Below are 23,262 nucleotides of genomic sequence, written 5' to 3'. Positions count from 1 at the left end.
CCATCATGTGTATAAAAAATGTATGAGAAAGACGAGTGTCTTGTTTGTAGTACCAGTGAAGCAGAGGTGTCCCCGTTCATTGAAAAGGAAATTAGTTGAAATATGTTCATGTAAGAAGAGCCATAAACGTCGGAGAAAGAATAGAAAGATACCAACAAGTGGATACACAGTGCCGAGCCACACAAGAGTGACCAAAAAGTCAAAAAAACGCATGATGTATAATTATCGCAAAAATGGTAAATCTGTAGAAGTTCGTATAAAAAAGGAGGATAGACATACACATGAACAGTTGAGGAAAACCATATTTGGTCATACAAGCAGAACTATCAACAAAATAATTCATGCAGATCAAGACAAGAGAACCAAAAAAGTGACAAGAGTAATGAAAGGCAAGATTTGGTCAAAAGCTGGTAAGAAGAGAAAGACTTGTGAATCTAAAAAACAAGAAGTTCAGGATGTCAAAGTTGTAGACCATGGCAATTTATCTATCTGTTGGCTTTGTGATAGAATTGATAAATGTGGCACAAGGAAGATGCAATGTGATAAATGTTGTGTGTGGTTTCACACTAGTTGTTCAGGTTTTTTTGATATGGAGAAACATTTGATTTGTAAGACATTCACTTGGGTTTGCCGTAAATGTGGACATGGTAATTACAGTGACACTTTATTTCATAATTTTGGTATACCTACAGATGAGAATGTTTTTGACTTGGCATGCAGTGGAATGGACCAGTGTTATACTGACGGGTTTATAGTTCATATGGATGCAAAGGACACAAGAATACAAAGCTCATCGATAGTGGAACACAGGTATGTTGAACTAAATGGTAGAAAGCAGTCATTGAGAAAACAATCTGGTGGTTATAACTTAAGAAAGAAAAAAACAAATCCAACTTCCCCCAATAAGCCAAGTGTAAGTGGAAAATTGAATAATAAAGACGATACCCATGACCGAACACAGTCTGAAGTGTTGCCCAAAAGGGTTACAAGATCTCAAAGTTCTAGATCCTCGATGTTTATTAATGAGACTGCAAAAGCAAAGACACAGAGTAGTACCAGAAATGCTTCTAAAACTACATATGAAAAAGAACTACCTCAATGTGACTTGGATGTTATTAAAGTTGGGATGAAGGAATCTGTAAAGCAGAAGGAAACCATGAATCGTAGAGAAGGATACAAAGATAAAACAGTATTTCTTACACACACGTTGAAGAGAAAGGCTGATTCAAATACAAACAATGAGAGCAACAAAATGTCATTCAAAGATGCATGTGATTACAAGTTGAAACCTGCCAAAATGAAATGTACAACTGTGGATAGTAGCCATAAAGTTAATGATCAAACATTGGTTGTGCAAGGCAGTTGTCGTCAAGGTGATGTTAGATTTGGAAGGAATAGTGGTAAGCAGTGTGTGGCAATGAGCCTTAGTGCTATTATGAGGAGTCGAACAAAGTGTATGAAATATTCGCAAATGGATGAAATGGACAATGTGCTGAACACTGGTAATGAGTTGTACGGATTTTTACAGAGAAGTTCAACCATGAGTAATGAGTATCTGCTTGTTAGTGAATTACCAACCGAATTAAACGTGTATGAAAACAACTTCAGTATGAATTATGGGGAACCTGTGACTGGAACACTTAATGAAAATGATCCAAGTTTAGGAGAGTATGGCATGATTTCACTTAGAAATGCTGTAGAACAAACAATTCAGAAATACCAAGCATGTTTTATATGTTTTCATGGAAGCACCTTTGCAGTGATTGCTGAAGATGGTATTTATCATGTGTTTGATTCTCACTCTAGAAATGTCCATGGCAGTCAAGTTGAAGATGGGACAAGCATTATGATGCTAGCAGTTTCATGGCAAGGTGTTTACAGGTATTGTCTAAATTTAGCTCAATCAATGAATCTATCTGTAAATGAACAGTTTGAAATAACTGGTGTTAATCTTTGCATAAGTGACAATGCTCTTACAGGTACACAGGAACATATGCAAGCCAACCTAACTTGTACTGATAGTGTAGTTGATGATTGTAAGGACCGGAGTACAGATATGTTGCAAGATGATGTAGTGGATTTGACTCTTGAGGATGATGACCAATCACAAAGCTCTTCTACTTGTGGATATGGAAATAGTGTAGACGACGGGAGTAACGATTCTGATAATGGGAGTGTGAATTATAACAATTTGAACAGTCATTATATACAAGGTGATGTGCTACATGCAGATACTGGCATGGGTTCTGAAAGTCTTGATATTGAAATCATTGGCCAAACTCGACCAAATGTAATGACATTTTCTCCACTGACATTTGAGGTTCGACAAAGTTTGTGTGATAAGTTTGAAATTGAAAAATCACATTTAAAGTCTTCTTTTGTCTCTGAAGAGTGTGCAGTAATTGGGAAGCCTAATCATGTGGAGAAGATTAGAGGTGATGGGAATTGTTTTTTCCGAGCGATTTCTTATGCTCTATCGGGATCTGAAAACAGTCATATGAAGTTGAGGGTTGCTACTGTTGATCACTTGTTGACTAACCAAGGTAAATTTCAATGTGTTTTGAGAGATGGATTTGTTAGCCTGGAAGACTATGTAATGACACAAAGGATGTATGATGGTGGATCATGGGCAACAGAGCTTGAAATATTGGCAATGGTTGATATGTTGCAAGTTGACATTATGTACATTTGATGACGTGAATAATTGGTATAGATTTTCAGCAAATTATTTTGACAACAACCGTCCAAGTGTAGGCATGGCAATTTACTTGTATCATAGAGGAAGAGTTCATTATGATGTTGTTTTGTCAGTTGCTGAGATAACTCTGCAATTATCTGATGTGAAAGGAAAACCAAAAACATCTTCAAAGCAGTCAGTGCAGTGTGATTTAGACATGGGATTTCAACATAATGATAGTCGGGAAACTGTTGTAAACAAAGTAACAGCAAAAACTGTAGTAAACAAAGTGACAGCAAAAACTGTTGTGAAAAAAATGACAGCAAAAACTGTGAAACCGAAAGGGAAGAAGCGTGTAAATTTGAAGTTAAAGCAAAAATTGGCAAAGGAAAAAGCTAGAGAAAAATACAAAATGAAACACAATAATGATGAATATAAGCAAAAGAAAGCAAAGTACAATAACAATTATTACAATAAAAATGCTGAAACTATAAAACAAAAGGTGAAATACAAATACCAGGAGAGTTTATGTTTTAAATCTGGAAGACTCAGTTCTGAAAAAGCAAGATATCAGAAATCCAAGTATGAAATAGCTGCAAGTAAGAAAAAGATGTACCAAGACAATCCTGCATACAGAGACAGTGTGAAGATCAATAGTAACAAGAAGTACAATGAAAATGCTCAATTTAGAGAAATGCTGATAAGAGATGGAAAATCAAAATATGCAAACAATGCTAACTATAGAGAAAGCTTAATAACCAAGGGCAAAACAAAATATTGCAACAATGCTAGATATAGAGAGAGCTTAATTAATAAGGGCAAATCTAAATATTGCAACAATGCTAGATATAGAGAGAGCTTAATTAATCTAAATATTGCTACAATGCTAGATATAGAGAGAGCTAAATTAATAAGGGCAAATCTAAATATTGCAACAATGCTAGACATAGAGAGAGCTTAATTAATAAGGGCAAATATAAATATTGCAACAACGCTAAATATAGAGAAAATTTAATTAATAAGGGCAAATCTAAGTATTGCAACGATGCTACATATAGAGAGAGTTTAATTGATAAGGGCAAATCTAAATATAGTAACAATGCCAGATTCAGAGAAAGACTACTCAAATACAATAAAGCTAAATATCAGAATAAACTTTACAAAAGTGCACTTATTGAGAGTAATAAAAAAAAGTATCACTTAAATTGTTCTTACAAGAAATATTTAATCCAGTATGGAAAGCAAAAATATCACACAAATAAAGCTTACAAGGAAAATATGATTAATAACAATCGCAAGCGTGCCTTGAATAGAAAGGAAAAGACAGTCAGTATTAGTCATGTGACAGAGATGTTCAGGAAAGAAATTTCACAAGGACCTGAATATGTTTGCGCAGTTTGTTTGAAACTTCTTTTTCGGAAACAGGTTCTGAAATGTAAACAAGCTAAATACAGAGACTGTAGTTTTTTTTCTGCAAATTATGTCCATACTTGTAGGCGAAATTGTCCGCCAAGTTGTCCTGTGATAAAGTCTAGCAGATCATGCTTGTGGATATGCTTCACATGTCATAGGAAACTACTCAACAATGACTTTCCAGCAGAGGCGTATGTTAATAATTTAACACTCACAGATATTCCACAGCAGTTAGATTGTTTAAATGGTTTAGAAAGACATTTGATTGCAATAAATATTCCATTCATCAGAATGATAGCATTACCTAAAGGAGGGCAACATGGTTGCAGAGGCCCAGTTGTTTGCGTGCCATCCAATGTAACAGAAACTGTAAAGTCATTACCAAGAAGTGTAAATGATGATCAGATGATTAGAGTCAAATTGAAGAGGAAGCTGACTTACCGTGGACATTATCAGTATGAGTTTGTCAATAAGAAAAATGTAGAGAATGCATTGCATTACCTAAAACATAATAATGTGTGGTATCGAGATATTGAAATTAACACTGATTGGGAAGATCCATTATTAGAGGATGATGCAGTAAGTGCAGATAGTGATGAAGGAGTAGTTGATAACAATGACAGTGATGATGAAACTGATGAGGATCGCTTGCGTGGAATTCCACTTGATACATGTTTACAGCCAGCAGATATAGGTCAGGAAATCCTGGATCAGTATTTTGATGATGTTCTTTGTGTTGCACCATGTGAAGGAAATAATCCAGTCAGAGTTTTAATGGAAGAAGGCAATGAAGCCAAATGCTTTCCAACATTATTTTCTCAAGGAACTCCCATATTTAGTGATAAACGTGATGTGAAGCTAACTCTGTGTAGATATCTGCATAACAGACTGATGAATGCTGATAATAGGTTTGCAAAAAACACTCAGTACATTTTCTATGCACAATATTTGTTGGAAATTCAAAAAGTGATGTCATGTGTTTCTATTGCACTGCGTAAAAACTCTGGCAGATTGTACAATGATGAAAGAGTAGAAGCAAGAATGATAAATGACAAGGAACAATTGAGGGATATTCTAAAATCTGATAGTGGATACAAGTTTCTTAAACCAATCAGAGGAACACCTCCATATTGGCAAGCAACACAAAAAGATGTTTTAGCTATGATAAGACAGTTAGGAATTCCTACTTGGTTTTGCTCATTCTCAGCAGCAGATATGAGATGGCCTGAAGTTATCAACACAATACTGAGACAGCAAGGTGATTTAAGAGATGTAAATGATTTAGATTGGAATGAGAAATGTAATGTATTGAGAAGTAATCCTGTTACTGCAGCTAGAATGTTTGACAAGCGATTTCGTACCTTTTTAAAAGATGTCATTATGTCGAAGGCTAAACCTATTGGAAAAGTGAAGGATTATTCTTACAGAGTTGAATTTCAACAGAGAGGATCTCCTCATACACATTGTTTATTTTGGATTGATAATGCACCAAGATTAGGACATGATCAGGACAAGGATGTTGTTTCATTTATTGATAGATATGTTAGTTGTGAGTTGCCATCTGAGGAAGATGATAATGAACTTTTTGAGATTATTAGTCGGGTACAGCTTCATAGTCGCAAGCATTCAAAATCATGTAAGAAAAAAGGTACTGAGTGCAGGTTTAATTTCCCTAGACCACCATCTAAACAGACATTTATTGCACAACCACAGCCAACAGATGATGAAACAGAGAATGATGAAAATGATTATAAAGAAAGTGATGATGCAAAAAAACTATTGAAGTTACTTTGGGTTGCAATAAAAGATGAAGAAAACCAACACATGACAACTACTGAATTGTTTGAGCATATTGGTATTACACAACAGGAATTTGAGAAGGCTAACAGTGTGTTAAGCAAGAAGACCACTATTGTAATGAAGAGAAAACCTCAAGATGTTTGGGTCAATTTGTACAATCCTCATTTGATAAGATGTTGGAATGCAAACATGGATATTCAGTTTGTATGTGATGTGTATGCTTGTGTGGCGTACATAGTATCGTATATGGCTAAAGCTGAACGTGAAATGGGTGTCTTGTTGTCACATGCTCAGAGTGAGGCACAGAAAGGTAATTTAGATGCAAAACAGAGTAGGAAGAAACTTGGTTCTGTTTATCTGCATAATCGTGAGGTATCAGCACAAGAAGCAGTGTATCGGGTCTGTGGTTTGAGATTAAAAGAAGGATCAAGAGAAGTACAGTTTATACCTGTTGGTGAGAATCCTGTCAGAATGAGTTTACCGATAAGTGTGATTAAAAGTAAATGTGATGGAGATGATGACATATGGATGACGAGTAGAATTGATCGGTACCTTGCAAGGCCAGATACTGAAGAATTTGAGTCAATGTGCTTGGGAAAATTCTGTTCAGAATATAGAGTAATATACACAGGCAGCAACAATACCAAAGGAGAAAGTAAAAGGAAACGATTGTCAGTTCAAACATTAAAGAATGATTTAGGTTATATTCAGAAAAGAAGTCGAACTGATCCAAGCCGTCATTAGATACCCTAGATTTTCAGTTGTTAAGTGTCCAGAGAAGTACTATCAGAGTATCCTTCAATTATTTCTTCCATATCGTGTTGATGCACAACTGAAGCCGCCAAAGTATGATTTGTATGAAGACTTTTACATGAATGGGTTTGTTCAATTGAATAATGAGCTGCAGTCTGTCAAGTGCATTGTTGAAAAGAATCGATCTCTGTACGAGTCTAATGTTCAGGCACTGGATGAAGCAAAAGAATTTCTTGAGAAATTTGGTCCACAAGAAGATGCATGGGCTCAGATTTGTCCTGAAACAGAACAAGAGAGACTTGAATGCCAAAAGGAACGTCCTGAACCAGTTAATGATTCTGAAGATGAATGTGAAATTCCTGATTTGAAATCTGACAGTAATAAAGAAGTATTCAGCAACATTGAGTCATATTCAGATAGAATGTCCAAGCATGAAGCAGTTGCATTGTTGAGGTCACTGAATGTAAAACAGAAGCAAGTTTTCTATAAAATCAGACAATGGTGTTTGGACACGACAAATGGGAAACATTTAAAGCCATTTAATGTTTTTGTCACTGGTGGTGCTGGGACAGGAAAGAGTCATTTGATCAAAGCAATTTATTATGAAGCAAAAAGACTGTTTGCTAGAATGATGGAAAATCCTGATGATGTATCTGTATTGCTTACAGCTCCTACTGGTGTCGCAGCTTTCAATATTAATGGTGCCACTATTCACAATGCATTCTGAATACCTGTAAATGCTAGATTGCCATACCAGCCACTCGGTGAAGATAAAATCAGTACGCTTCGGAATAAATATCAACAGTTATACATTTTGATTATAGATGAAATTTCAATGGTAGACCAAAAGTTGTTATGCTACATACATGGACGTTTACGTCAGATCAAACAAACAAGAGACTATAGTGCATTTGGTAATGTCAGTATAATAGCTGTTGGAGATTTCTATCAGTTGCCTCCAGTTAAAGGAAAATCTCTGTACCAAAGCACTGTTCAATGTGATTTGTGGAATGATAATTTCCTGAAAGTAGAACTGATTGAGATAATGAGGCAAAAAGAAGATGTGAAGTTTGCTGAAGTACTGAACAGGTTGCGTGTAAGAAAGAAACAGGGCAAGTTAATGCAGGATGACATGACAATGTTGCAATCGCGTGAAACTGGTGAAGATTGGAGTGATGCTTTACATATTTACCCTTGTAATAAGCAAGTTGATGAATATAATTTGAAAACCCTGTTTGCAAAGTGTGTAGACTGTGTGTGTATTTTGGCCAGGGATTTGAAGAAAGATGAAAGAAGTGGTAACATGAAGCGTGCTGAAATTAAAGGAAAGAAATCCTCATTATCTAAATCATTATGGCTAGGTATCGGCGCTAGGGTAATGTTAATGAGAAATATTGACACTAGTGACGGCTTAGTGAATGGCGCAGTGGGGACTGTTCATCAAATAATAACATTAGCAGCTCAATCGTCGCCAAGTTGTATTGAAATTGATTTTGATAACAAATCTATTGGGTCTAAGTTGAAAAGGCAGTCTACAAATAATCCAGATGTGCAAGTTGTACCTGTTGAAATGGTAGAAGAATGTGTTACTAACCAGTATGTGCGACATCAGTTTCCTCTCAAGTTGGCATGGGCTTGTACAGTTCACAAGGTTCAAGGACTCAGTACAGACAGAGCAGTTATTTCTCTTGATCGTATATTTGCTGCAGGACAAGCATATGTTGCTTTGAGTAGAGTCACTTCACTTAATGGACTTGTGATAGAAGGATTCAATGAGAAATATATTTATTGCAATGGAGAAGTGACGGATGCACTGAGTAAGATGGCTTCATTTATTGAAGAAAATAACGACAAGAGCAATAATGATCTTGCAGAAGATGATAGTGACAGTACAACCATTAGTATGCATAATATTCAAGGATTACAAGTTCATCAAATGGACTTCACATGTAATAATGATATGATGTCATCTGACTTCATTTGTCTGACTGAAACATGGATTGACAGAGAGCTATGTAATAATCTGGATTTGATTGACTTCCAATGGTATCACCAACAAAGATGTAATTCATATGACGGTTCTAGTGCACTTACCCAGATGTTAAAGGAACAGAGTCATGGTGGTGTTGCTGTTTGTGCCAGAAAAGACCGAGTGTTTTCTAGATTGAATATTCCAATAACAAATCTTGAATATATTGCATTTCAGATCATTTCAGAAGTTTCTGTAACTATTGTTGTTATCTATCGACCACCATCTTACGTAATGAAAGATTTTATTGTAGTTCTGAAACTGTTGCTTGATGAAGTACACAGAGTATCCAACAAATGTATTATTATGGGTGATTTCAATGAAGACATTTTTAAACAATCTTGTTGTGTTGAGAAATTGATGCAAGAACATGGTTATAAGCAGTGTGTTACTGAAGCCACTACTGAGAGAGGAACACTAATTGACCATGTTTACATCAAAAACATGGATTCTATTCAGACGCATGTAGTTCCAACATATTACAGCTATCATGAATCAGTTGCAATTAAGTTTTAGATGAAACTAAATGGTTATATTATTAGGGCACTTTTAAATTTAGTTCAATAAGATGTGTATTTGGTTCCAATACTACCATGTGAGATTTTACCAGTACATAGAAAAGGATAGTGTACATGGGATATAAATAAAAATAGTTGTAGACACCATGTTTGGATTGAACATGGGAACATTATCACAATATTAAACATTTTCCTATGACACTGTACAGTGTAAGTGCAGTCATACAAGTATGTCTTGAAGTGAAATCTGTCACTAAACTAATGCAATAAAAGTAAATAAGTTTTTAACAGTTTTGTAGGCAGCTTTTAGTTTTTCAGTTTACATACATACACCAATTCTATATTTCATACACATTAGTTTGCCGTTTTTGCTTGTAATTAGTATTAGTTGTGAACTGATAAACAAGGTATTGAACACATTGCCAAGCATGGACAATATTGACAACATTTTAACAGCAGTGGACACTATTGGTAATTACTCAAAATAATTCTTAGCATAAAACCTTTATTTGGTAACAAGCCATGGAGAGGTGTTGTTGGTATACAACATGGTGCGAAATGACTCTCTCTAAAGTAACGCAGGTTTTTTTTTATTAAGAAGTAACTTTCCACGAATTTGATTTTGGGAGCTTAGAATTAGAATTTGAGGTCTTGTTACCAAGCATCTGAAAGCACAGCTTCGTGGGACAAGGGTGGTTTATTTTCAAAGACCAATTAAGCTCAAATTTTCACAGGTTTGTTATGATATGTTGAGATACTCAAAGTGAGAAGACTGCTCTTTCACAATTACATGTACATGTGCCAGTAGAGCCAGTGTCTTTGAAATGGTGAACATACATTAACAGAGTATACAAACAACTTTGTGATGTACAAAGTACATATGGTGTAACTTTGGCCATGGTTGCATACATATGTATGTGCAAAATAATACATTAATTGTGGTATGTTTATGGTATATATAATAGAGTGAGATGGTTCATTCATCAGGAATTATATGTGTAGGCAACAAATGACAAGTTGGTGACTTTTTTTCTTTTTCTTAGCGGTGACATAGAATTTGTACAATAGCAGCCAGTGAATTGAGGTGATTAACTCCCTGCTTACCAACCAGTTGTACAGGTAAGATATCTGAAAGATTTGTGTTGTTTGCTGGTTGTGTTAACTGACATTGTCAGGGTAGGCTACAAAAAGGTGCTGTTGCACACTAACACCAATACATTGTAAAAGCACTGTAATGTGCAGTGCCTGTGAGTGAGCCTTGTGGATAAAAAGTCCACAGGCTCATCATATAATGTGGAAGTCATAATCGTGACTCCCACAAAATACAATAGATGTGGCTAACACAGGTCATTAGACTTGCCGGTGAAAGCAGGTAAGTTTCATTTTGTAGTGAGAAGAACCTGATACAGCTTTATGTTTATTTGTGTTTGGTCCTCAGTCTACCAAGCATGGCTGGGTAGTTGTTGATAGGTGACTACTTGAATGATAAGTCACAGGTTATACTCAAACAGAACCTGATTAAAATAACAGTGTTAAAGAAACTTGCTTTTCAGCACCATGTCTCTGCTTGGTCAAATAATGCATTGTAACATAATTAGAGACCAGTGGTTTACGTTACTTGCACTATTTATAACTTTTACAAAACAGGGTTTTACATGATTGTCAGTATTCAAAAACAAATGATTATGCCCAATTCACAATTACAAAAAAGCCTGCTGCTAGTTCCACAATCTCTAAATGTGGCTGATTCTTGCACACAAAAGTTAAGTATGTTATAGAATCAGGTAATATAATATATGTGTGTTGTTTGGTTTTTGTTGATGATATAGGTACAGGCCTTCATTTTAATAAATCCGAGGAGAGCTGTAAATCGCTCTCCTTAATTCAAGAAAATGAATTAAGGAGAGCGTTTTGCTCTCGCTAACAAAACCCAAGTTTAATGAACACGTACTCAAGAAAATGAACACAAAGTTCACCAGTTGTTTAACTTTTTCTTACTCAATTTAATGAGTTTACTTTAATCATGAAACAACTTTTTTGCAATCAAAATGAATGTTTCGATACATTAAATAGACCCCACCACAATTATGTATATCCCCCAGGCACCCCCCCCCCCTAAAAATAAAAAGTTTGGTTATCCGCTGTTAATGTTGCCACCCTTTGAGAAAAAAAAGAATAGGCCTAAGTAAAAATATGGCAGAGAATGAAATTGTCTGAACTTTTATAGTAATTATCTTTTGTGAATTTGCCTAAAGATAACAGAAAAACTGTCCAAAAAAAAGTGTGTCCGCTATTTTTCAATTAATTTGTTATTTCTTGGGGCTTGTTTAATACTGTAGTTGTCTGTAGCTCTCTCCAGAGCAAAGAAACATTCTTGTCTGTGGCTGTGCACATCGGCACCGTAGTGTGTACATGTACGTCAGCGTAATCCGTATTGGTATTATGAAGCGGTGTGGGGAACCACCGACTGCTGCCGATCGTCGATCGCGCCACAAAACGACCGCGACTGATTAGCCTGCCTTGGCACGGCCAGCTTCACATACATGTACTGCACACAGGGCCGACCACGGACCATACTTTTGTACACTTGTATTGGACATGCAGTTAATAATTATTATACACAGTGCAAACTTATCCATATGCATGAGCTACAACACCATGTGTGCTTGTGATTGGTCTGGAATAATATCTGCATACAATGGGTAGTACGTGGGATCTTCCATATGCATCAGTGCGCGATATGTGACTTGTGATTGGACCGGCGTTGCAAGCGCCAAGAATGAAGGTCGCGCGCTGGCAGTAGTTGTTGCAATGTCGCTATTTAAAATGTACGAGGGGTTTGAGGGCTGGGCTCGAGAGCTGGGCGGGCGGGACTTCAATTGGAGCCAAAAATATCCTTTGGGTTGGGGGGGGGGGTGCATACAATTACTTGCGGGTGCGTTCGATTAGCTTTCCCGGGTCGACCCAGGTCTGACCATCCCCAGTGCGTTCGATTAGCTTTGACGTCAAAGCTGTGTGGGCCCGAGTGAGACCCAAGTTCATGACGTCACGGCGAAAACTTTCTCAATGGCCATCATTTTGTGTGTAATTCAGCACATTTTCGCCATTAAAACAGCGTTTTTGTGAGCAACAAGTATTTATTATTCGAAGCAGTGTACCCTTTTAGTTTTATCACTGTGGGGTTGTTAAAGTGTTTAAAGTTGCAGGTATATCTTGAGAATAATTATTTGACGATGTTTTCATGAATCCACGAAAAGTATCGGACGAAATGCACAAAATGGGAGTAGTTCCGGTCGGCTGTCCCTTGGCGTTCTATCTAGCTCATGTCTTGGGCTTGTCCCCCAAATTCTTTTGTCCTGCTTGATTTTGTCGATATATGTCCGACAAACCTTACACCAAATTTTGGTTACCATGACACGGTCATTTATTGGTGCCGTCTCGTAACCATAACTTTCCAAATTCCACCTCAAGAATGTTGATAATTGAACACTTGACAGCTTGATGTCATAATCCAGCATAAGCAAACAAAATTTTCACGTCGAGCAGCATGGGGCTCTTAATTTACTGTGCATGATCCCAATTCCTTTCAAATGTTTTTACTCCAAAATGCGTTTGTCCAGCCAGGTGGCCGGAGATTCCCCCCCCCCCCCCCCTTTACGGCATACTTTTATCATGACAAAATACTTAACCAATCACGAGCGTGTATTTGTGGTACCACACTTTAGTGTAACAGCCTGTCCACGTACCAGTGTGGAATTCTATAGGCCCCACACAGATACGTCTGTGTGACCGGCTGCGGTAAACATCAAGCACGTGCGCGCAAAACACAACCAGTGTGGAATCGCTCACATTCGTCTGTTTGACCGGCTGCGGTAAACATCAAGCACGCACACACGCAAACACAGTCAAAGCAGACTATAATAGGACTCGTTTGCCACTGCCAACTCGCAACATTCAAGTGGCAGCAGGCTTATAAACTCCGAGATTCAAGCGGCTTATTTTAATCAACAATTAGGGTATTGAAAAAAACATGCTCTTGTTAAATTTGTAAGGAGCGCTTTTTTTGCTCTCCTTGGAAAACATTAAGGAGCGCGGAGGAGCGCGAGCGCGATCGCGCTCCTTTAAAATTATGGTCTGTAGGTAACACATGAAGTACCTGATTGTACCATCAACTGCTAACAAATGCAATGGAACTAAACAACACCTGACTGCTTGTCAACTGTATTGACTGTCCCAACACTGTCTACTGTTAATGTTGCTTCTAACTGATGGTGCACATGTACATCAAAACTGCTCTAGGACTATACAAGGGATTGTAGCTGGTCACCTTCCTGGCTGTCACTTACATGTATCATCTGCATTGACTGTGTTCATCTGTGTGACTGTCTTCCATTTGAAGAAGCTGAGAGCACAAACAACTATTGTGTTATGAACTGATGGACTTAATTTGCTCTCACCTGCTGCTCATCGTCTGCATTACATGTATTGTTACTGTCTGCTATTCCACCTTTGGATGGAGCTGACAGCAAACTCAACCATGGTGCTACAAGCTGATGGAGCAACTCTATCTCACTAGCTATTTGTAATCTGCACTGACTGTGTTCATTCTGTGTGACAATTGGTTGCAACTGATGATGTATGAACATTTGTATCTACATTGTATATGTACCATAAACTATGCACAACCATTTATATAGCTACATGTAGTTATCTGCTTACCATGTGTATGTGGTGAACTACATGTATGCGGTGGACTGTCTATGGACAAGTGTTTTCAAGAAGGCAACTTTGCTGCTCATCAGGAGGTCATCACTTCCATTGACTGAACCGTTATCAACCAGTCAAAGAGGTAAAACTACTAAAGTAACAATTTTATATTATTATATATCTCAAATAGACAAATTTCAGTTGAACACTGAAGGCAGTGTGTAATAAGCACTATTTAATGTGTGTTTATTTTTACATGTTTTCTTTTCAAGAAAAGAATGATGTTGCTATTTCATCAGTAAAGAATTATTGCAACTAATTTGCAGCACCCGTTTTACCCTTACATTACATGATGGTACATGAAATGTTTTTAGATCATCGTAAAATAACCTCAATCCATGTACATGTAGGCGTACCTCTACACAGATTTCTTTGTTGCAGTCAGTGTATATGCGTGGTAAAAATTAAATATCCTATGAGATACTAAGAGGGTGTACAATTGATAAATTTGTATCTACATGTGTATGCTTCAACTTGTATTTGCCAATTGATACATTGTTAGCTCATTAATTAATTGTGCTCTATCTTTGTTTTTTCTTTTCTTTTTAGGAAATCAAATAGGGGTCGTCCCTCAGACTGTGTCAATCAGAGTTGTCAGCAAAGAACATTCCAGACAGGATTAGTGACTGATTGATGTTCCCTCATGACTTTATAAGATCACCTACTCCCTGCTGACATGAACGTGACTGATACACAATATTGAAAAGCAGCACAAGATGGTCTGATTTGAGACATAATTATTATAGTTTACCTAAAATGCTATATTTTGCAACGAGGGCTTTATTTTTGACAAAAATACACTCGCCGGATAACATGACAATGATAAAGTTCTATGTATTAATACATCTTGACCCATTCAATGTAAGAGAACAGACATTTTTGAGTGCTAATTGCAGTACTCTGCCACAACCTTTGCTGTACACTTTTTGAGTAATGTATTTTAACAACAGTTTTTCTGCTAAAAAAATTAATAAAACCTCATTTTTGAGAAAGCTTTGTGCTATGAATTTACCTCACATGAAATGAATAAAGGTTTACAACTATTTCTTTGTCCTTTGGAAAAGACATACAGCTGTAAGTGCAGTATCTTGCCACATACTTTGCTGTACACTACTTGGGAAATGTATTTAAAAAAAAAAAAGGTTTCTGCTTGGAATTTGATAAAGCCCCTTCTTTTGAGAAAGTACATGTATCATGCATTGATCTACCTTACATGAAATTAGCAAAGCTTTATGACTCTAGTTTTTTAGAATGTTTTGATCTGCATCACCTTATTAATAAAAATTGTATACTAATGGGACAAAACAACAGTGATATTAACCACTGTGATATACGGGTAACGTAAATGAAATTTGTAAGAACAAAGGCAACTTTTTGGTGTTCCTGAAAATAGAATGCACCAAGTCTGTGAAACATTGTACATGTAAGGCTGCCTACCATTAACGTTTTCCTTGATAGCCAGTATAGTATGGCCAAATAGACAAGTCACTTAACTGCCAAGTGAGTATAGTTCTGTGTACTGTTGCAGTGTGGGCCTCACCTGTGTCCTTATGCTAGATATTTAGATATGTTATTGATGGGGCATACATCCATATGGCCCATGTGTTGAGAAATGCATGCAACGTTTTACCGTGACCAGAAACAGAGTTTGTTCCTTGGATCAAAGTGGTTGCTGAAGCACCTTGTAACCTTTATTATACATAATGGGTCTCTTTAATCAACAATTTCTCAAAAACGGAAAATTCAAAAATATGTAGACTTTATTACCTTTGCTTCTCCTTGGATATGATTTTAATAAATTGGGTTTAGATAAAAAAAAAACAGTTGATATAAATAATGTCAACAATCGAAAGATTATATGAAATAAAAAGAAAAGAATAAACAAAATCTGTTGACTTCAATGACTTTTTTGCCTCTACTTTAGACTTCATTAGTAAATGCCTCGACTTTGATATGGGTTTAATAACTATAAACTGAAACAAATACTTCACTTGATATATCAACAGAAGTATGATTAGCTTATAAGTTCATTTTATCCAAATGAGAACATTATTATTTAGTTGGAGAGAAGAATGGCACTATGAAGTTGTTGGACAAAATTTCTTTAATAAATTAAGTTTTAGTAGGGGTAAATTATCAAGTACCCATTCTTGCCAAAAATAAAAAGAAACATACCAGTGCCTAAAAAGCGTAGGGCAAGGACTATGCTAAAAAGATATACTGTTGTTAACAATAAAAACAATAGAAAAATAACTGTAACAAAGGTGGTCGTTGAAAAAACACAAACACCCCTATGCTGAAAGCAGGTATGTATAATCAAGTGTAATTCCAATAATATTATGGGTCTATCATCAAACCTCCTTTTTGCTAATGGAGGAACGTATTCAAATGTCACTACACAAAAAAACACAGCCACGAGAGGGCGCTATTCAATGAAGGCGTCGATGTGCTTTGGCTTTGTTGGTTCATTTCAGCCACGAGAGCGCTATTTATGAAGGTTTCAATGTGCATTGTTCTGTTTCGCCAATACATTCTAAAGAAAAGAATTTGGATTATACCATGATTATACCAAGTTCAGTTAACAATAACCTACAGGTGCAAAAAAAGAAAAAAATCATAACATTTGTTGTGTATTGAAAGCAGTTTGCCCAATATGGCATAAAGAACAAAATAATTCAGATTATACCATGTTCAGTTAGCAATTGGTGAGTTAAAAGTGCAAAAAATTAAACAAATCATAAAAAATCACGTAAATACGTCATCACGACGTGATTTTACAGTGTACAAGAACTTGCCAATATCTAACAACCTATTAACTTTCAACATAATCGCATTATTACTTTAAGAGTTATTCGACTTCAAAAAGAGCACCTTTAATGTTGCGTCACGTGACCCCCACAATGTATTCCCTACCCAATCCCGCAAACACAAACCTACGGTCTCTTTTGGCTGATTTGATTTAGTTTTTCAAACTTTCTAACATAAAACACCTTTAAGATGACCTCACGTGACCGGTGATGAAGTTATTATGACATCAGTGCTTTAGGGTCACTATTGCACCATAACCATCCATCCCAAGTTTCATTGCATGCTCTTTAGGAACTTTGCAAAAAATCATGAGCACTGAAACAGACAATTAAAAAAAATAAAAAAATAAAGTTTGTTGTGTATTCAAAGCAATGGGAGACTTTCTGGGACGACAGAGGGCAGCAGACTTACCGGGTAAATCCATTGTTCTCAGAATTATTCGCATGTTCAGAACTACGTAAACAATGGAAATTTACCCGGTATGTCTGCTGCCACCTAGCGTTGGAAAGTCTCCTATTTGCTCAAACTGGCATAAATAAAAAAATTATTCAGATTAAACCATGCTCAGTTAGCAATTGATGACTTAAATGTGCCAAAATTTTAAAAAATCATAAAAATTCACGTGATGACGTCAACATAACGTCATTTCACAATTCACAAGAACTTACCAATATCTAACAAGCTACTAAGTTCCAACACGATCGCATTATTCCTCCGGGAGTTATATTAGTTCAAATAGTGCACCTTTAAGGCCGCGTCACGTGACCCCCCACGACGCCATTGGTCTGAAACTTCACAAGTATGATGCTTGCCCGACAGTAAACGTGTGTGTAAAATTTACAGTGATTACAAAAAACTTCACCACACACATCTTAAAACAGTCCACTTTGAAGAGTTTTCAACCTGCCGCTAGAGGGCGCTGTTGCAATTTGTGACGTCATCAATATTTTTTTTGAACTGCCCACCCTTGCTAGACACTTACGTCCTTGGAAAGCAACTTCATAACTTTTACTGATTTTGAGCTACAGGGCACTTCCGTCTTTTGCCCATTTCAACCGGAAGTAAAGGTCATGTGAGGTCACGCACACGAAACAAAATGAAGACCTAATTTATCCCTACCACATCCGGCAAACAGAAACCTACGGTCTCGTTTGGCTGATTTGATATAGATTTTCAAACATTTAACAAAAAACACCTTTAAGATGACGTCACGTGACCAGTGATGAGGTCATCATGACATCCTTGCTTTAGGATCATTAATGCACCATAACCTTCAATCCCTGAAAGTTTCATTGCAATTGCTCTTTGGGAACTATGCAAAAAATTGCGAGTACTGAAACAGACAAATAAAAAAAAATAAAAAAAAAAAAATAATAAAAAAAATTTTAACAAAAACAAGAGCTGTTTCGCTGCGCTTCGCTACGAAACAGCTAAAAAAACTTTAACAAAAATAAGAGCTGTTTCGCTGCACTTCGCTACGAAACAGCTAATTAAAAAAAATAATTTGGATTATACCATGTTCAGATAGCATTTTATGATTTAAAGGTGCAAAAATAGAAAAAATCATAAAAATTCATGTGATGACGTTATCATGACGTCATTTCACAATTCACGAAAGCTTGCCAATATCTAACAACCTACCAAGTTTCAACATGATCGCATAGTTACTTAGGGAATTATATTAGTTCAAAAAGTGCACCTTTAAGGCCGCGTCACGTGACCCCCGATTACGTCATTGATCTGAAACTTCACACATATGATGGCTGCCTGACAGTTAACATGTGTGTAAAATTTGAAGTGATTACAAAAAACTTCACCACACACATCTTCAAAAAGTCCATTTTGACGAGTTTTCAACCTGCCGCTAGAGGGCGCTGTTGCAATTTGTGACGTCATCAATATTTTTTTTGAACTGCCCACCCTTGCTAGACACTTCCGTCCTTGGAAAGCAACTTCATAACTTTTATCACTTTTGAGTTACAGGGCACTTCCGTTTTTTTGCCCGTTTCAACCGGAAGTAGAGGTCATGTGAGGTCACGCACACGAAACAAAATGAAGACCTAATTTATCCCTACCACATCCCGCAAACAGAAACCTACGGTCTCGTTTGGCTGATTTGATATAGATTTTCAAACATTTAACATAAAACACCTTTAAGATGACGTCACGTGACCGCTGAGGATGTCATCATGACATCCTTGCTTTAGGATCATTATTGCACCATAACCTTCAATCCCTGAAAGTTTCATTGCAATTGCTCTTTGGGAACTATGCAAAAAATTGCGAGTACTGAATCAGACAAATAAAAACAAAATCAACTAGACATGATTGCATTTGTGCACAAATGCAGAGCTGTTTCGTTAAGAAAATTTTCAATTTTGTCCACTTAATTTGAAATTCTCTTTGCATAAAAGTAGTTATGACCAATCCAGCCTATTAAAAAAAATAATTTGGATTATACCATGTTCGGATAGCATTTTATGACTTAAAGGTGCAAAAATGGAAAAATTCATAAAAAATCATGTGATGACGTCATCATGACGTCATTTCACATTTCAAAAGAACTTGTCAATATCCAACAACTTACTAAGTTTCAACATGATCGCATAATCACTTAGGGAGTAATATTAGTTCAAAAAGTGCACCTTTAAGGCCGCGTCACGTGACCCCCGATGACGTCATTGATCTGAAACTTCACACATTTGATGGCTGTCTGACAGTTAACGTGTGTGTAAAATTTGAAGTGATTACAAAAAACTTCACCACAGACATCTTGATAAAGTCCATTTTGACAATTTTTCAACCTGCCGCTAGAGGGCGCTATTGCAATTTGTGACGTCATCATAATTTTTTTTTAACTCCCCACCCTTGCTAGACACTTACCTCCTTGGAAAGCAACTTCATAACTTTTACCATTTTGAGTTACAGGGCACTTCCGTTTTTTGCCCGTTTCAACCGGAAGTAGAGGTCATGTGAGGTCACGCACACGAAACAAAATGAAGACCCAATTTATCCCTACCACATCCCGCAAACAGAAACCTACGGTCTCGTTTGGCTGATTTGATATAGATTTTCAAACATTTAACATAAAACACCTTTAAGATGACGTCACGTGACCAGTGATGAGGTCATCATGACATCCTTGCTTTAGGATCATTATTGCACCATAACCTTCAATCCCTGAAAGTTTCATTGCAATTGCTTTTTCGGAACTATGCAAAAAATTGCGAGTACTGAAACAGACAAATAACAAAAAATTAAAGGTGCAAAAATGGAAGAAAACATAAAAAATCATTTGATGACGTCATCATTACGTCATTTCACATTTGTAAAGAACTTGTCAATATCCAACAACTTACCAAGTTTCAACATGATCGCATAATCACTTCTGGAGTTATATTAGTTCAAAAAGTGCACCTTTAAGGCTGCGTCACGTGACCCCCGATGACGTCATTGATCTGAAACTTCACACATATGATGGCTGCCTGACAGTTAACGTGTGTGGCTGCCTTGGCATTTACTTAAACACCAAGGAGTTTCGTCATACTTTTAAAGTCTCTACAGTCCAAAGGATTGAGTATTCATAACCAAACAACATAACTGAAGCAAATGAAGACACTTGTCAAACTGAAGCTTGTGTTGCAATGGTCAAGATACAATCGAATTGGGCTTTCTACACTGGATGAAATTATAGAGAACTTGAGAAATACTTCTGAAAAGCTGGAACTATCATTTTAAAAACAACCACATGTAATGTAAAAAGGCTGCACAATGGAATGCTGTGGGATGGGGCAAGCATGGGCTGCATGGGCTGCATGTAACATAACACACACATGTACTCTGTGTGGGGCTGTGGGGGACGTTGACCTCATTAGCATACACAGGATGACCTTAATGCACTGTCACTAGGCTACTTGGCTTAAAGGTCATGCACTGCAAAATGGGTACATATTAAATACAACTTAAAGGTAATACACATGAATAAGCGAAACTCACTGCACAAACTGCTGCAGTGACATGGCTCCTCAACTGTGCGCAGCATCAGTTATACACTTAGCGCAGCATCAGTAAGGAATTTTTAAGCCATGGCTTATCAATCAATCTTACGGTAAACAGTTCACTTAGTCAAGGTAGTGGTCCGTGTTGGCTCTTCGTCGGGGACGTCTCTGGTCTTCTGAAGTAGACATTTGTCCTGGGTAGGAACCAAGAGTACCAACTTGTGAATTGGTCTATCGAGGATAGATGGAGGGCGCTTACGCCTTCCCTGGCTGTCTCGTTCACCATCTGCCATCAACAGCTTGACGGTCCTCACCTTGTCGTCTTTACTAGGATAAGTATCGATCACTCGAGCAAGGGGCCACTGGTTACGGGTTGTGTCGGTCTCCTTGGATATGACAACGTCTCCTTTCTGGATGTTCCGCTCGGGCTTGGTCCACTTCTTGCGTTCCTGTAGGTTGTGCAAAAACTCTTTCCTCCATCTCACCCAGAACTCGTTAGCCAGATACTGTACTCTTTTCCACCACTTGTGCGAGTACACGTCTTCCTTCTGGAATCTTCCGGGCGGGGGCAGTACAACCTTGGGCTTCATGGTTAGCAAGTGATTTGGAGTTAGCGGTTCGGGGGCGTCTGGAGAACACAGATTGACAGTCGTGAGAGGCCTTGAGTTAATGATGCATTCTATCTCGGTCATAAGGGTTCGGAAGGCTTCATCGTCCAGCTGACTTCCAGACTTCAGGAAAAGAGATGAAAGTATACTACGTACCGTGCCTATCTGCCGCTCCCATACACCACCCATGTGGCTCGAGTGCGGAGTGTTCATTTTGAAGGGGATCCATTCACAGTCAGACTCCAGGAGGTACTCTCTTACTCTGTTTTGGTCCATGTCTGCTAGTGCATCCTTCAATTCATTACGGGCACCAACGAAGGTAGTTCCTTGATCACAGCGCAACTGACGGATGGGCCCTCTTCGGCTTTGAAATCTACTCAGGGCGTTGATGAAGGAGCTAGCAGTAAGGGAATTCGCTGTTTCTAGATGGACACTTCGGGACGCCATACAGGTAAACAGTGCACCCCAGCGTTTCACTTCGCTTCGTCTCTCCCTGATGAAGAATGGACCAAAATAGTCCACAGCACAGTACAAAAACGGGGGCGCAGGTTGAAGTCGGTCCTCTGGTAACTCAGCCATTTTCTGCTTCTGCAGAGGTCTACGGAGCTTTCGACATGTTACACATGAAGCGATGTAGCTTGAAACTGCTGCTGATCCGCCGATTACCCAGTACCCTCTCTGGCGCATCTCGTTGTGTGTAGTACATCTACCCATGTGATGCACTTTCTCATGGTGATGCCTTATCACTAACTCAGAGATGTGATCTTTGCGAGGCAAGATGACTGGATGTTTCAACTCTGATGACACATTGGCTCTTTCAATCCGTCCACCTACTCGAATCAAACCACCATCGTCAAGGAATGGGTCAAGTCTGAAGAGAGAACTAGTCGCTTTGAGACTCTGGTTACGTTTCCGAGCTAACTCTCTCGTTGTGAACTCTCCTCTTGTTCCGAGCTGTTGGAGAATTTCAACTTCATTCTTGAAGTGCTCATACTGGACTTTTTTGAGAATTTCTATCTCTGCTTTCTTCATCTCAGACACCTGGATGATTACTCTCGGTGATGGATGAATGTCAACCACCTTAGACAAACCTTGGGGATTTCTTTGGTGAAGCCTCGTCTTGAACTTCAGACATATAGCAACAGCCTTCTTTGCACGATGCCAACTGGAGAACCGATCAAATCGTGACTTCTCAAAATGGTCAGGGAACTTGTTGTTTGCATCCAAAACACGGGTCGCGTAGACTACAGCTTTCTTCACCTCGGGATCTGTCTCCTCTGGTTGTAGTATGTAGGTTAAAGACATGATATGACTTTTTATATTTAATGATTAAAAAGAAAATAATTCAGTTCAGTCTGAAAGCTTACTGTCTGTTTATAAATAATTTAATAAAAGTATGTATCATCAAAAGTATCATCAGAGAAATAGTTTTGCATATAAATAGCTTGAGATGATGTGAAGGCTTACCAAGATGCGACTGCAACAATTACAATATGTTTACAAAGCTGGACCTCGAACATAAATTTAAAGATTTCTTTTTGGCTGAGAGGTTTATTGGATCAGTGTAGAAAAGCAGAAGATTTAAATGAATAATGGTCACTTCAAACATGCACACACGCACGCACGCACGCACAAATAACGCGCACACATGAGCCCATCATGACTAGTGATAGTATAATAACTTATTTTTGGCAAATTATTTTGTCTTCTGAAATCTGAGTTTTTTTCTAGCCAAACTACACTCTATAGGGCCATTGTATCCTTGGATTTTTCATATTCATTGTCACATTCACACATGCGTACATACAGGACTAGCGCCCTCTAGAGTCTAACCCCTACTCATGTACCTTTCCATCGAGATGGCAGCCAAGTGTTAACGTGATTAAAACTA

General features: G+C 37.6%; 1 protein-coding gene and 1 long non-coding RNA gene across 2 annotated transcripts; one reads left to right on the top strand and one right to left on the bottom strand.

The window, feature by feature from the left end:
* The first annotated feature begins 771 nt into the window (after window positions 1-771).
* On the top strand, window positions 772-10,312 carry LOC117299094. The gene is made up of 3 exons (XR_004520036.1): window positions 772-810; window positions 1,807-1,881; window positions 10,234-10,312. It is a non-coding gene; the product is annotated as an uncharacterized LOC117299094 (long non-coding RNA).
* Window positions 10,313-20,882: 10,570 nt separating this feature from the next.
* Window positions 20,883-22,676, bottom strand: LOC117299199. The gene has a single exon (XM_033782658.1). It carries the CDS (start codon window positions 22,674-22,676, stop codon window positions 20,883-20,885), a length of 1,794 nt encoding a protein of 597 aa, XP_033638549.1.
* Window positions 22,677-23,262: the final 586 nt, after the last annotated feature.

Source organism: Asterias rubens, chromosome 14 (assembly GCF_902459465.1).
Source record: "Asterias rubens chromosome 14, eAstRub1.3, whole genome shotgun sequence".
In the NCBI taxonomy this organism is placed as follows: Eukaryota; Metazoa; Echinodermata; class Asteroidea; order Forcipulatida; family Asteriidae; genus Asterias; species Asterias rubens.
Note: the sequence above shows the minus strand (reverse complement) of the source record. Positions and strands in the feature narration are given on the sequence as shown.

Coding starts and splice junctions, on each gene's coding strand:
- LOC117299199 (XM_033782658.1), bottom strand. CDS start 22,676: ATGTCTTTAACCTACATACTACAACCAGAGGAGACAGATCCCGAGGTG.